This window comes from Piliocolobus tephrosceles, chromosome 8, assembly GCF_002776525.5.
Source record: "Piliocolobus tephrosceles isolate RC106 chromosome 8, ASM277652v3, whole genome shotgun sequence".
Lineage (NCBI taxonomy): Eukaryota > Metazoa > Chordata > Mammalia > Primates > Cercopithecidae > Piliocolobus > Piliocolobus tephrosceles.
In genome coordinates, this window is record NC_045441.1 from 32,683,115 (window position 1) to 32,697,901 (window position 14,787).

At 49.0% G+C, this 14,787-nt stretch overlaps 1 protein-coding gene across 4 annotated transcripts in view; it reads right to left on the minus strand.

Annotated features, from left to right (window-relative positions):
* The window catches only part of GCK (glucokinase), a 46,574-nt gene that overhangs the window by 9,802 nt on the left and 21,985 nt on the right, over positions 1-14,787 (minus strand). For 2 of the 4 annotated variants that reach the window (XM_023226426.1, XM_023226424.1), the window contains exon 2: positions 526-688. In XM_023226426.1, the coding sequence (XP_023082194.1) occupies positions 526-688 (163 nt within the window). Of the gene's footprint in view, positions 1-525; positions 689-5,275; positions 5,400-6,241; positions 6,453-14,787 lie in introns of those variants that run through there. The other 2 variants (XM_023226425.2, XM_023226423.2) reach the window with 2 other exon arrangements.

Consider the following 14,787-nt stretch of genomic DNA (forward strand, 5'->3'; position numbering starts at 1 on the left):
TTTGAGATGGAGTCTCACTCTGTTACCCAGGCTGGAGTGCAGTGACGTGATTTTGGCTCACTGCAACCTCGGCCTCCCGGGTTCAAGCAATTCTCATGCCTCAGCCTCCTGAGTAGCTGGGACTACAGGCATGCACCACCATGCCTGTATAATTTTTGTATGTTTAGTAGAGACGGGATTTCACCATGTTGGGCAGGCTGGTCTCAAACTCCTGACCTTGTGATCCGCCCGCCTCAGCCTCCAAAGTGTTGAAATTACAGGGGTGAGCCACTGCATTTGGCCAGGAGTGAGATTTAAAAAGTCAGTTTTCCTGAGATTTGCCAGCTCCAGGGTGAGCGCGAGTGCCCCAGGGCTGGACCAGAGGCGCCAAGGGTGAGAACTGGCCTCACAATTCGAGGACTTCATTGCTCCCCAGGAGATTCTGTCTTGGACTGGCTGTGAGTCTGGGAGTGCCTGGGGTTCTTTTCCCAGCTAGCGCTGAGCCTACAGCTGCTTCTGGATGAGGAGCCGGTTCCCATGTGGTACCTGAGCCTTCTGGGGTGGAGCGCACGTAGGTGGGCAGCATCTTCACACTGGCCTCTTCATGGGTCTCCAACCTCAGGCCACGGTCCATCTCCTTCTGCATCCGTCTCATCACCTTCTTCAGGTCCTCCTCCTGCAGCTGGAACTCCGCCAGGATCTGCTCTACCTGCACAAGGAGGGGGATGGGAGCAGCAGGGCTGCGGACTCAGGGTGGGGCTGTCACCAGGCACCCACACGCTGAGGGCCTCACGGGCCATCTCCCCCACACACTGCTGGCCTCCTTCTGTCCTCTGACCCTGGGTTCAGGATGACCCATCATCTCAAACTTTACTACAGGTAAAACCAGCTGGCAAGTCAGAAGAGCAGAGTCTGGGACCAGCCACTCAACAAATGCAGCCCAGGGCGTGTTGGAGGGGTGAGCAGCAGAGGGCAGAGTGGCTTCTGTCCCTGACGATATCCCTGTGGCACAGCGTCCTGTAGCACCCTGCTTCGTCCCTCAGGTCAGAGCCAGGGAAAGGAGGGACTAACAGGGAGAGCTGGCGAGGTGGGGTTTGAGCCGCCTGTCTGGAGGGCGCCAGGCAGCTGGCATTGCTGTCAGAGAGACCCAGTCCTCCTACTTCTGGGATTTACACCAGAAACTAAATGGGCCAGTCTGCACAGGTGTGCTAAGTGCCAGCCAGGAGTGAGCGTGAGTGTCTAGAAGGAGGTGTCTGCTGACTGAAGCCATCTGTGGCATGGGCACACTGGGCCACAGAAGGAAGAGGGTCCCTATGCGCTGACGTGAGAGACGCCTGGGCACACGAAGCTCAGATCCGATACTACCACTCCCGTGAGCATGGACGGCCCATGGTGTGGCTGCTCGCTCTCCACACGGCAGTGTGAGGACAGGCTGTGAATGCAGATGTGACTCTGCCTATGCATACCCAGCAAGCTGGTGTGTGGACAGCTATGTGTCTGTCCCCTGGGCACCCTAGTGCTATTCATGGAGTAAAGGCCATGTGAATGTGCTGGTTATCTCTGGGCAGTGGTGAGAAAAATAATCATAAGGATATTTTCATCTTGAATCAAAAAGAAAAAGGAAAGATGTTCTGATAAAAGCTGTGGATCCATTCCACAAAAACTCACACACTTTTGCCCACAGTCTTACACATAAGCTCAGGGGGTTGGAGATGATCTGAATCCCAGACAGGAGGCAACATGGCGATTTTCCTCTTCTTCCTCAGTTTTTAGAACTCAGATTTTGTTGGTGTGGGGAGCACATTGCGCCATGATTAGTCTAAGGTAGGCACAGCAATTCTATACTCCTCTTACTGATGATTGGTCTAGAGTTGGGCATGTCACCCAGTTCTGGCCAATGACAGGTGAAGGAAAGCCTGATTTTAGCAAGGGGAGGAGCTTCAGTGTCCCCCTAAATTTGTAGACACAGCTGTGTAAGGATGTGATAACCAGCGCTGTGATAGCTACCCTGCAACGATGAAGAAACAAGGCCAGAGGTTAAAGCTGTTAGCATACTGCGAACGTAGGGAGGAGACAGTAATGCCAGATTCACCCTCCACGTGTGGCTTATGGGAGCAGACAGAAACCACTTATGCCACCGTGAGTCAGGTGTTTGGCTTCCTGCAGCCCAAAGCATTCCCAATAGATACAGATCTTTAGTTAAGAACCATGTCTCCTAATGAGGACCCACATGTGAATTTTAAACTCAGGCAAGGTCAGAAAGGGATGGGGTTGATAAAGTCTGTGACAAAAGACACAGAATCAAATACCCATGTTGGCTGAGCAGGCACTGTTCCGAGGCTCTGAGCATGGGTGGGAGTGCACGCCCTCCCCGACCCCCAACCCTCCAATCCAACTGCCCCTGTGGAGCACACCCCTGGAGATGTCCTCAGGGCTCTGTGGAACAATCCAGGCTGTCCTCAATGTCCCACAGTGACAACCTTTGCCTCCTCTGTCTTTCTTTCCTACACCCACCAATGTAGAGAATGCCAGGAACTGACTGTGAAGGCATCTGCCATTTGCTGAATTCCCCCATATGCCAGGCCCTGCATTAGGTGCCTCACATAGCAGCCTCACACACTATGCCCTGTCACCACAGCACTGGGGAGGAGGTGCCAGCAGCACCCATCTTGCAGATGAAGAAAGGCTTACAGAAGTCAGTTATGCAGGCACAGACAGCCAGTACACTGTGATGAGGCCAGCACCCAAATCCACGCACACAGTGGCTACTGGCAGGAAGTCGTGGGGAGCCTGCCTGGCATCTCCCGCCAGACAAGATTGTTCAGAGGGACCCAATTATAAGATACCTGCAGGCTCTCAACAAAAATGATGCTGCTCTTGCAAAGGTCCAGCCCTCACACCTGCCTGGTACCACCCTTGTCCCTCTCTCCAAGTGGCCCATCCTGGCGGCCACAGACCTGGACTCTGGTCCTTTGGCACCAGGTTCTTCATGGGAGGAGCCAACATTTCAGTCTGAGGTCTTGGCAGAGGACAATGACATGGAGCCTGTGCCCAGGCTGCTGATCAGAGTGTGGCTGTATTGTCAGACAGTTAGGGCCCTTGAGTGATCCTCCCTTGCAGGGCTGTGGGGAGAACTGGCCCAGCCCTTGGAGAACAGGGAGAGCGAGGTACAAGGTGTGTCGAGGAGGCCCAAGTCTTCCCCCTCTGTATCAAGGCCTGTGTGTGGCCCTGCCACTGAATGGGTGAAGTCCCGGCTCTACTGCTTTCTAGGCCAGAAAGTTCTCCCCGAGGAATCCCGGCATTGCGTGATGTCAAACTGATACCATCTGTTCAGAGGGCAATTTGGAGTTTCTCTAAGTTTAACTTTGATCTGACAGTTTCTCTCCTAAGAATCTGTTCTGCAGCAAAAGGGCTGCAGGCATTTCTAAGATACACAGGGGTGTGTCCCCTTGCTGCAACAGTGAGGACCCCCATATTCACCGTCAGGGACTTTAAATCAACTCCAGGATGCTCACTGCAGGGCCTCCTGTGGCCTTTCCCGTGAAGGAGACACATAGGCATAAGTGAAAACGTGAGATGGGACCTGAGGTAGGACCTGATTCCATTTCTGTAAATAAAGTGGCATCCGGCCTGCGAATCTGATTTGTCCTGTATAATATTCTCAAAAGCTTAAATTTGCTGCCACCACTTAAAATCTATTTAAAATAGAGACACTTTTACACAAAAATCTGGATTTCTGTAAAAGTAGGTCTGCATTCTCTGTGGGGCTGCAGGGAAGCGGGGGACATGGGGTGGGGGAGCTTTTCTCCCCACAGTGGCAGAACCGGCCAGGGTCTCCTGGCCCAGGGCTCTCATCTGGGCCCTGCCCTAGCCAGATGCTGCAGGGTCCCTGCATGTCCACACCGCAGGGCCTATGAGGACCCCTCACACGCTTCCCAGTGGGCATTGGTTGGAGGATAGATGATGTCAGGTTCTGAGGCTGTAGTCACCAGTAGACCTGGGGGTTCACCTCTTACGTGGGGAGCATCCTCCAAAGGTGAGCCTTGTTCTTGGTGGGAGCAAGCCCCTTCCTCAGGGTGCACCTGGGCCTGCAGAAGTCCCCCTCCTGGCACTTGGTAAGCATGCAATCCCAGAGGAGGAAGCCCTGACCCAGCTTGGTCTCACAAGCCTGGGGGTCACATTGTGGGGCAGAGGTCTGCCTCACAGACACCTAGGACAAGCCCAATGGCGGGGACCGAGGCTGATGCACACTTGCTGTGTGCCAGACCTGCTCTGGGCATGCTTCCCTATTATTGGTACAGCCACGCAGGGACATGGGTATGTTTATTATCTCCATTTTTTATAAGAGAGGAAACTGGACACAGAGGTACAAACCCTTCCCCAGGCCCACAGAACCATGGGCCATGGAGGGGTTTGAACCCAGGCACTGGCTCCAAACTTTCCTCTCACCCAGCCAGGCTGCATCCTCCCTGACTTCAGGCCCAGCACCGAGCTGTTACTTGTGCCCAGACCCCGGCTACAAGTGTCTCTCTGGCTAGCCTCTTCCTGGGTATCTATGCAAGCTTACAGGGCTTTCCCAAGCAGCCTAGGAAATGTGCTGATACCTGGGGAACCCCCAGAAGCCTCCTGGCCCCCCAGGTGTAGCCTGGGGCACAGACAGAGCCTGTCCTTCCCCCTGGCAGCCTCTGGGAGGCAGCCCCAGCTGGCTTGCAGAGGTTTCTCTTACTGACCTCACCCGAGAGGTCACAGGACACATAATCGGGGCTCACAGTCAAATGTACAAATTTTCTTGCCTGAGGACGCCCCATACTCCCTGCAGGGCATCTGACCCTCATCTCTTCAGCAGATGCCCACTAAATGCCAGGTGCGGCGCAGGGCACAGAAGCAGAGTTGACAGCAGGACCAACTCCTCTGAAGGGTGGGGATCTGCAGGAAAGAATCTCAGTCAAACTGAGGACAGGTTGGGGGGTGAAGGAATGGGGACAGATGAAGCAGGGATGAGGTCGGGCAGCTCCTGTCAGAAGATGGGGGCAGGGGACCTGCACTGAGGCTGGAGCAGAGACAGGGAGGGAGGCAGTGAGGCTGAGCTGTGAGCAGCAGGAGGTGAGAAGCCTGGAGGCACCGGGCTGCAGAGCGGGGGCATCCTGGGGCAGGGTGCAAGCAGGGCATCAGGCTGTCCTAACAACCCCTGTGCAGGGATGGTGGGTGCAGGCTTGGTGAGAGGAGTAAAAGTCTAGACTTACTCTGAAGGGAGGAGAGGAACAGAAGGGCCTGGGAAGAAGAGGTTCCACTTGACCTGGGAGTTGGTTTGTGGGAGTCGGGATCTTGGTCTGGGCATGTTAACACATCTGCCAGCCAAGGGGCAATTTGTTCCAAGTAGCAGTTGGCCATGTGAGGCCAGAGTTCAGAGGAGAGTCTGGCTGGAGAGGTAGATGTGGAGCCTGGACATGGTCACCAGGGTGTACAGGTTGGATAGCAGTGGGAGAGGCAGAGCTGGTCGGGCAGGGCTGCCAGGGGCAGGATGCTGTCCCTTTTATGCAGCGAGCAGTGCGTGGTGGCCCCACCTCCAGAACGCAGTACAAAAGGCAGGATGCCTTCTAGGGCCGCCTTTGGCAGATGTGGACTGAGAAGCTGTCTATTCCAGCACTGGGAGGGGCCGGCTGGAGGACCTGTGGGTCCCCGAGGACACGGCTGAGGGCCAGGGAAGTCCCTGGGCAAGCGCTGCAGGCCTGGGGGCTCCAGAGCCCATCCCAGTGCCACATGCCCAGCTGTAGCCTGGTCACCCCCAGTCCCAGGCCCTCAGGTGGCTAAGTCCACAGAAGTGAGCGACTTCGGGCTGGTGCCCACATTCTCCAGAGGGACCGAATCCCTGATCCACCAACCCCTGGAAATGCCATGCAGAGCCCCCAGACAGCCAGACAGCCCTGGGCAGCCAGCCAGCTCCCCCCATAAAAGCCTCAGGCCAAGCCCCAGACACCAGTGTCCTGGGTCACTGTTAGCTCCAGGAGCAAGTGCCCTAGAACTCCTCGAGATGCTGGACAGTGGGCAGCCACAGTGAGGAGGGGTGGTGGGTGGGGGGGCAGTGGTAGGCACAGCTGCCCTAGCCAGGACCCCTGAGGCCCGTGTGCCTCCTTCCAAGGTGCCCAGAGCCTGCTTGCCTTCCCTGCCCCCAGCCTTGGTTTTGGTAATCTGCAAAACCAAGGGCCCTGCGCTGGGGGCTATTCTCCCAATGCAAAGTCCCTAACTTTGGTGTGACCCTTACCAGAGTCAAGGCTGTCTGGGCCTGGCTCCTCATGGCATCCATCGCCATCTCTCCGAGGGACTAAGAGGTAGATGCTTTGGGAAGCAGAGATGCTCCTGCCTGCCGAAGCCTAGCACATGCTGTAGCCTTGGAGCATAAGGCCCCCGCTATGGCAGCAATGGCTGCCTGGATGGAGAGCTGCCTGAGGCTGGCAGCCCAGGGCTTCTGCACTGAAAGGGCTCAGCCTGGCAGCTGCCGAAATACTCTACCCCTGCCATGGGGTCAGAGGCAGGGCCAGAAAGGGAAGGGAGGCCCATGTGGGGTAAGAGTTGACAGGGCCACGGGGAGAGAGCCATGGGGCAGCTGGCCACACTCTGTGAACATGGGGTTGGGATTGCTGTCCAGCAGGAGGGGGTGTGCAGAGCCAGCCTACCCACCTTCCATTCCTCAGCCTTGTGCGGGCAGAAAGTCACCAGGCTGCCTTGGGGACAGAACACTTACTGAAATGCCCTCGGACAAGGAGGGGGTCCTAAGGGGGCCTGGCCCTCGCCGGTGCAGGTCTGGACTTGCTCTTGGAGGCAAGGGGATCCCCAGTGGATTTTCATCTGCAGAGAGGTTTGATTTGCATTTCATACAATTGGCACTTGGAGAAGGGGTGGTGGAGGAAGGCGGCCAATTGACCAAAAACAAACAAAAAACTGGAGCTATCATTCTTAATTTTGTGACTGCAAAGTCCAGGCCTTAGGCTTGCTCTGGGTGCCTCCATGGGCATAGACCATGACTCCCGGGCTCTGGCCCAGACCCCTCCTTGGGCTCACCTGGGAGTGACATCCACATGCCATGTACTTGCTGGCACCTGCCAAAGCCTGCTAAAATTAGCTGGAGCTGGCAAGTGGGCCAGAGTGATCACTCCCAAGAAAGCCCTTGATACAATTGATCCCTTTCCCAAAATAGAGCAGAGGTGGCCTCATCAGACCTCATGTGACAGGCCACTGACCCCCACAGCCCCCAGCTCTGAGCTACTGTTTGCTCATGGGGGCAGGGCTCACACCCAGGTTTGGAGTGGCACTGGGGCCTTCTTCTGGTTCAGCCAGGCCAAGAAGCAGCTACCCAGCGAGACTTGCCCTTCTCCTGGGCCAAGCACACAGCACAAGGGAGGAGAATCTAAATTCAGTTCTTAAGAAAGGCTGAGGATGTGTACAAAGGCTGAATCTGAGGCAAGTGGGCCCCCTTTCTGGGTTGGCTGAACTGCAAGTGCCCTCTCTAGCCTGTATTTAGAGCCACAGGCATCACCTAGAGTTCCTTTCTGGGGGCCACCTGCTGATGCTCATTGGCATCTGTGAGGCCAGAAAGGGACCCAACACCCCTACTTCCCCACACTGTCTAATTCTCCAGGGCCAGATTCTCATGACTCATGCCAGCCCTCCTGGGCACCCACCCTTGTCCTGTCTCAATGCCCCCTCTTCAGGATAAGGGGTGACACCAACAGGTCTGCACTGCATTGAAGTTGAGGGTCAGTGTAGCAGGAACAGTTCCTGCTGCTTTCCAGGAATTTTGGAAGGGCAAGCCTGTCCAGAACCTGTCCAGAGAAGAGGGACCAAGAAGGGGAGGGACTCAGAGATGATGACTCATGGAGGACGTCCAGAACGTGCTTAGAATCTTCAGTAGCTCAAGGGCTATCCCGAGGAGGATGGATGAACATCGTTTCTGCTTAGAACTTCCTGAAAAGACAGAACTGTGCAGGTGTGGGCTAGGATGTCTCAATAGATAGTGAACTCTCCATTTAATGGGGAGAGAAAGAGAAGAGCAGAGCCAGAAGGGACCCTGCTCTATGTCCCAGTGGTATCCCCATTTCTTAGTTGCGCAGGCTTCTGATTGACAGGCATGACTTGATTTTCTTTTTCATTCATCACAAGAAAATATGACAAGTTTGGTGATGGATATTCAAAATGATTAATTCTAGTATCAAAAAATGAGACACAACCCACATATCCAACTGCAGGAGGTTGGTTAAATAAATTATGCTACACTTATATGTGGTCATTAAAAATGTTAAGATTCATCTGCTCCTATTGGCATGGAAAGATGTTCATGACATACTGTTGAAAGGGAATGTGTAACCACCCTTGAAGCTGGCCTTCAATTAGCCCTGCTTCTGGTATTCACCCCATGGTATAGTCCCTTCCCATGCAGAATAGGTCTAGCCTGTGTAACTAATATGATAATGCAGAAATGGTGGAGTATGACTTTGGAGCCTAAGCCAGAAAAGACACTGTGGCTTCTGCCTTGTCCTCTCCTGGACTGTTCCTTCTGGGGTAAGCCAACTGCTATGCTATGAGGATGCCTACAAGAACTCTGGGAAGATCCATTGAGAAGAAGTGGGGCCTCTTGCCAATAGGCAGCTCCAACTTGCCAGCCATGAGAGTGAACCACTTTGGAAGCAGCTCCTCCAGTCCCAGTCAAGCCTTCAGATGATGCAGCCCCAGCTAACACCTTGGCTGCAGCCTCAGGAGAGACACCAAGCCAGACCACCCAGCTAGGCTGCTTCTGAATTCCTGACCTACAGAAACTGTGTGAGATAACAAAGGTTTGTTGTTTCAAGCTACTATGGTTTTTTTTAAAACATTTTATGACATAAAATTTTGTTATTACAGGACAAATAAGTTTAGACACCATTTTCTATCTTTTAGCATATGGTCCAGATATAGGACAGTGTTATATCACATTCTTGTCATCATAATACATGGAAAGGTGAAGCCACTAAGTTTTGAGGCAGTTTGTTATACAGCAATAGATGACTAACACAGGGGAAACACAGGAAACATAGTATGATCCATTTTTGTCATAATATGATATAGATAATATATGTATTGGGAGGAAATATACCAAAATGGTTACAGTAATTATCTTGCTGATGGTGGTATGAGTGATTTTAATTTATTTTCCTTTTTGCTTATCTGTATTTCCTACATTTTCTGCAGTAAATGTGTATTAATGGAGTAATGTTTAACAATGAAGTTAAAAAAAGAAAGGTTGAGCCTTATCTGCCATTTTGCACAGAAGCAAGCCCGAAGACCCAGATTCTAAAGGATAGAGGTTCACAGTTAAATGAGCCAATCTGCTAGACCCCATATGCCATTGGGAAAGATATTGGGAGCCAGGAAGCCAGGGAACACAAAGTGTCCGCCCTTCCACCACCGGCCTGTTCCCTGATACCCTCAGTACCAGCTGGGAACCAAGTGTGGGCACGCTGATGCAACAGGGCCTGGAGGTCAGCATGATGTTGCAAGCGTTTGCTTACAGCAAGGTAGACTTGAGACTGGCTGTGCTCTTGTGCTAAGGGGCAGGCTAAGGGCTTGGTGAGTGGGAGGGTGTCAGGCAGTGGGTGATAGCCAGGATGTCAGGGAAAGAGGCGAGGGGAGACGAGCCGGGAGACAGTAGAGCATGCCAGATCAAACGACCACATGTGACTTCCACATGCCAGGGGATGTGCTAGACCCTTTAGATGGATTGCAACTGGCTTGTAAGCTGAAGGCTGTCATTTTATATGCAGGGAAACTGAAGCCCATGGGAGTTAAGGAACTTACTAGGATGCAACAGCTATGAGCGACCTGGCTAAGATTCTCCCATGGGTCACTCTGACTCCGGGATTGTTAACAGTTTGGTCTTCTCGACTAGATGGGGAGGGCTTCAGAGTCAAGCATATGCTGGGGGACAGGAAATGTCCTTTGGGGCTTCTTCCATGCTGGAGATGTTCAGAGGTTTCAGCTGAAGCTGGTGGAGGTGGACACAGTGGTAGCCACAGAGGTCGGTTTTGCACCAGTGTTTGCCTCTGTCAACAGATGGAACGGAGCCTGGGCTGGGTGTCGGGGATAAAGCCTAAGGCTAGCACTGTTGGGGAAGAAGGGCAGAGCATGAGTAAGGGTGTAGGGAGTAGTCCTGTGCATTGCCTAGGGAGGGGGTAGGAGAATCATCCAAGATTCCGTGCTGAGAGACAGGATAACACTGGGGTAACACAGAACTGTAGGATCTCCAGCCTCAGTCTGAAGACTGGCTTTGCCACTCACTAGCTCTAGGGCCTTGGGCAAATTCCTTAATGTTTCTAGGCCTCAGTAAGGGGCAGGCAACAATTCTACTACCTCACAGGGCTGTTGAGAGGATTCAATGGGATCATGCAGATAAGGCTCTTGGCACATACAAGTGGTTCAATAGTTTGTAGCTGTTGTTGCTACCAAAGAATATTTTAGCCCTTGGGTCAGAGTTTAAGACATGGGCTGTCCCCAGCTCTTGATTTATAGCAGATCTAATGCCAAACTCCTACCTGAATGTGTACTGATTATTTCGGCGTTTTAAGGAGACAGACTAGGTGGCATAGTCTCTTTGATGCTAGTCCTACAGTAAGTCAATGAAACTTTCTGTCTGAAAAGAGAGTTATTAGGGAATGATGTCATAAAACTGGCAAAACAGGAAACTTCAGGAATTGGTTCCTCCATCTAGACAATCATTAAGTTAGGAGAGAAAAAATCCTGTAAGAGTCAACTATTTCAGAATTCTGGAACCTGAATGGACACTTACAGCAACCATGGGAGTGCTCAATGAAGGGAGAGGCATGCTGATGGCTCATAAGTGAGTGGTGTGGCAAACCAGCTACCATCCTGCATTCTTTAACATTCCTGTGGCCTTGGGGACAGTAATTGTGTTCCTAGAGCTGCTGGCTGGAGCCGGAGTGGGCAGAAAGGACCTTGTCTTCCAGAAATTTGGAGAATCAAATTTCTTTTGTTTATCTGGTGGGTCCCTGAGGGCTCAGAGTAGAGCTTGCCTTTGTTTCCGCCCCTTCAGGCAGCTGCAGCTTTCCAGGTGGCATCTATCAGAAGATTTTTAAAAATGTACATGCTAGGTTTTTTGTTTCTTGGGTTTAAAAAAATCTAGGCATTTAAGGAATACTTCCAGGTCATAGGCTGACTGCAGAGACACCAGAACAGAAACATCAATGACCAGACACAACGGAGAATACATACTTTGCAACAATAGTTTGGAAAAGTCACTATACAAATGGACAACTGCAGCCCTCAACAAACAACAAAACCAATCTCAGAAGAGGGGGAGAATCTGGCTTCCAGAATTACCACATTATACTACTGAAAATGTTAAGTTTTCAACAAAGTATTACAAAGCAAATAAAGAGGAAGATATGGCTCTATAACAGGACAAAAATAATTTAAAAGAAGCTGTCCATAAGGAATTTTAGACATTGGAATTACTAGTCAAAGACATTAAGTCAACTGTCTTAAATATGCCTAATGAACTAAAGAAAACCATGGACTAAGAACTACAGGAAATTGGGAGAGCAATGTATGAACAGATGGGGAATAACAATAAAGATAATTTATTAAAGAGGAATCAAATAGAAATTCTGGATCTGAAAAGTACAATACTGAAATGAAAAAGTCACTGGAGGGGTTAAATGGCCAATTTCAGCAGGCAGAAGAAAGAATCAGTGAACTTGAAGAAAAGGCAATTGAAGTTATCCAGTCTGCATAGCAGAAAAAAAGAAGAAGAAAAATGAACAGAACCCAAGAGACCAGTAGGATACCATCAAACATACCAATGTAAGTATATGGGAGCTCCAGAAGAAGAGAGATGGAAAGGGGAAGAAAAATATATTTGAGAAAAGGTGAAATAATTTCCCAGATTTGTTGAAAGACAAACATACACATCCAAGAAGCTCAATGAAATCCAAGTAGGATAAACTCTAAGATATCCACACTGAAACACATTATAGTCAAATTGTCAAAAGACAAAGACAGAGAATCTTGGAAGCAGCAAGAGAGAAATAACACATAGCATACATACCAAGGATTTGCAATAAGTTTAACAGATGATTTCTCATTAAACCAAGGAGGCCAAATGGCAGCTGTAATAATAATTACATTTTAGGCCAGGCACGGTAGCTCATGCCTGTAATCCCAGCACTTTGGGAGGCCAAGGTGGGTGTATCACTTGAGGTCAGGAGTTCGAGACCAGCCTGACCAACATGGTGAAACCCCATCTCTACTAAAAATACAAAAATTAGCCGGGCATGGTGGCGGGCACCTGTAATCCCAGCTAACTCGGGAGGCTGAGGCAGGAGAATTGCTTGAACCTGGGAGGTGAAGGTTGCAGTGAGCAGAGATTGCGCCACTGCAATCCAGCCTGAGTGACAGAAGGAGACTCCATCTCAAAATAATAATAATAATAACAACACTTTAATAATAATTGAAGTGCTGAAAGAAAAAAAAATATTAACTAAGAATCTTAAAACCAGCAAAACTATTCTTCAAGAATAAAAAAGAAATTAGACATTTCAGATAAAAAAAACCAAAGGGAATTAATTACCGGCAGGCCTGCCCTGTAAGAAATGCTAAAGGAAAACATTGAGGCTAAACTGAAAAGACACTAAGTAGTAATTCAAAGACATCTGAAGACATAAAAGTACACTGTTAAATGTCACTATATAGGTAAATATAACAGTGAATATTAATGTAGTTTTTGTTTGTGATTCTCAGTTTCCTATATGATTTAAAAGGCAAATGTGGAAAATAATTATAAGTTTATGTTAGTGAGGATATAATGTATAAAAACACAATTTGTAAGAATAACAATATAAAGGAAGTAGGATGGAGATGTATAGGAGTATAGTGTTCATATACTATTGGAACTATTATTCAAACTAGCTTCTTGTAAGTGTAAGATGTTAATTACTATCCCCAAGGCAATCATTAGGAAAATAACTGAAAAATATAAGAAAAGGAAAGTGACACAGGAGTTTTCCTTGGTCACTTTGCAAGCTGGGGACCTCAGTGATGCCCCTCCCAGGCCTCACTTGGCCATGCTACCTGCTGCAGGATGGTCAGGATGGCCCACCCACCCGTGCTGCCCAGACCAAGTCTGGTTTGTGCACTGGTTCCCAAGTTCTTGTCCCGCACCCAAGAAGAATGAGGATACACTGACAATCAAAGAGAGAGCAAGGTGAGAATTTCACTGAGTGTTGAAAACAGCTTTCAGCAGAGAGGGGATACAGAGGTGGTCCCCCTACCTGGAGTTGGCAAAGTGCCCCCAGTGTGGCTGATTCCAGGGTTTTTATGAGCTCAGAATGGGGGAGGGGCTGGCCATAGGTAGTATTGGAAAAGGCAACATTCGATTGGTTAAAAGGGATTATTCAGAGGGCAGGCAAGCAGGAATGGAAGTTCTCACTCTGGATTGTGGGTTTCATCTGGGACCAGCAGTCTGGTCTTTTAGCCTTGAGGCTATCTTTTGGCTCGAAGATGGAGTTTCATGGGGGACAAGCTCTTATCTGCCAGGCATTTGGTTGCCTCCTGTCACTATCAAAAGGAGAAAATAATCAAAATGTAACAACACACACACAAAATCAAGAATTAAAAAAAGAAGTCAGTAATGGACGAATTGAGAAACTTAAAAATGTGTAAGACACACAGAAAAAAATAGCTCAGTGGTAGAAGTCCTTCCTAATCAGTAATTATTTTATATATAAATAGATTAAACTCCAATTAAAAGGCGGAGATTGGCAGAGTGAATAAAGAGAACATTATCCACCTGTATGCTATCTACAAGAGGCTCACTTTAGATACAAAGATAGAAGAATTTGAAAGCAGGATGGAAGAAGATATTCTATAAAAATAACAACCAAAATGAGGGTTGTGGTGGCTGTATTATCAGCCCAAATAGATTTTAAGTAAAAAAATAAAAATAAAAATAAAAAGGTCTCAAGAGACAAAGAACATTATATGTTGATAAAAGTTTTGATCTATTAAGAAGATATAAAAATTATAAACAACAGAACACCAAAATACATGAAACAAAATTTTGCAAAATTGAAGGGAGAAATAGAGAGTTCTACAATAGTAGTTGGAGACTTTGGTACACTACTTTGTGTTTTTTTTATTTGTTTGTTTTTGTTTTTTCTTGAGACAGCGTCTTGCTCTGTTGCCCAGGCTGCAGTGCAATGGCGCAATCTCAACTCACTGCAACCTCCGCCTCCTGGGTTCAAGTGATTCTCCTGCCTCAACCTCCTGAGTAGCTGGGATTACAGGCATGCGCCACTGTGTCTGGCTAATTTTTTTGTATTTTTGGTAGAGACAGAGTTTCACCACGTTGGCCAGGCTGGTCTTAAACTCCTGATATTGTGATCCACCCTCCTTGGCCTCCCAAAGTGCTGGGATTACAGGTGTGAGCCACCGTGACTGGCCACTACTTTGAATAATGGATTAAACAACTAGACAGAAGATCAATAAGGAAAGAGAGAACTAGAACAATACTCTAAACCAATTAGACCTAACAGACATATACAGAACACTCTATTCAACAACAGCAGAATGTGCATTTTTCTCAAATGTGCATGGGAATTCTCAAGGATATTTTAGGGATAAAACAAGTCTTAGTAAATTTTAAAAATTTGAAATCATATAAAGTATCTTTTAGGATCACATGAAATAAAACTAGAAGTGAATAACAAAGGGAAAACTGGAAAACTCACAGATATATAAAATTTAAACAAGACACTTTTAGGC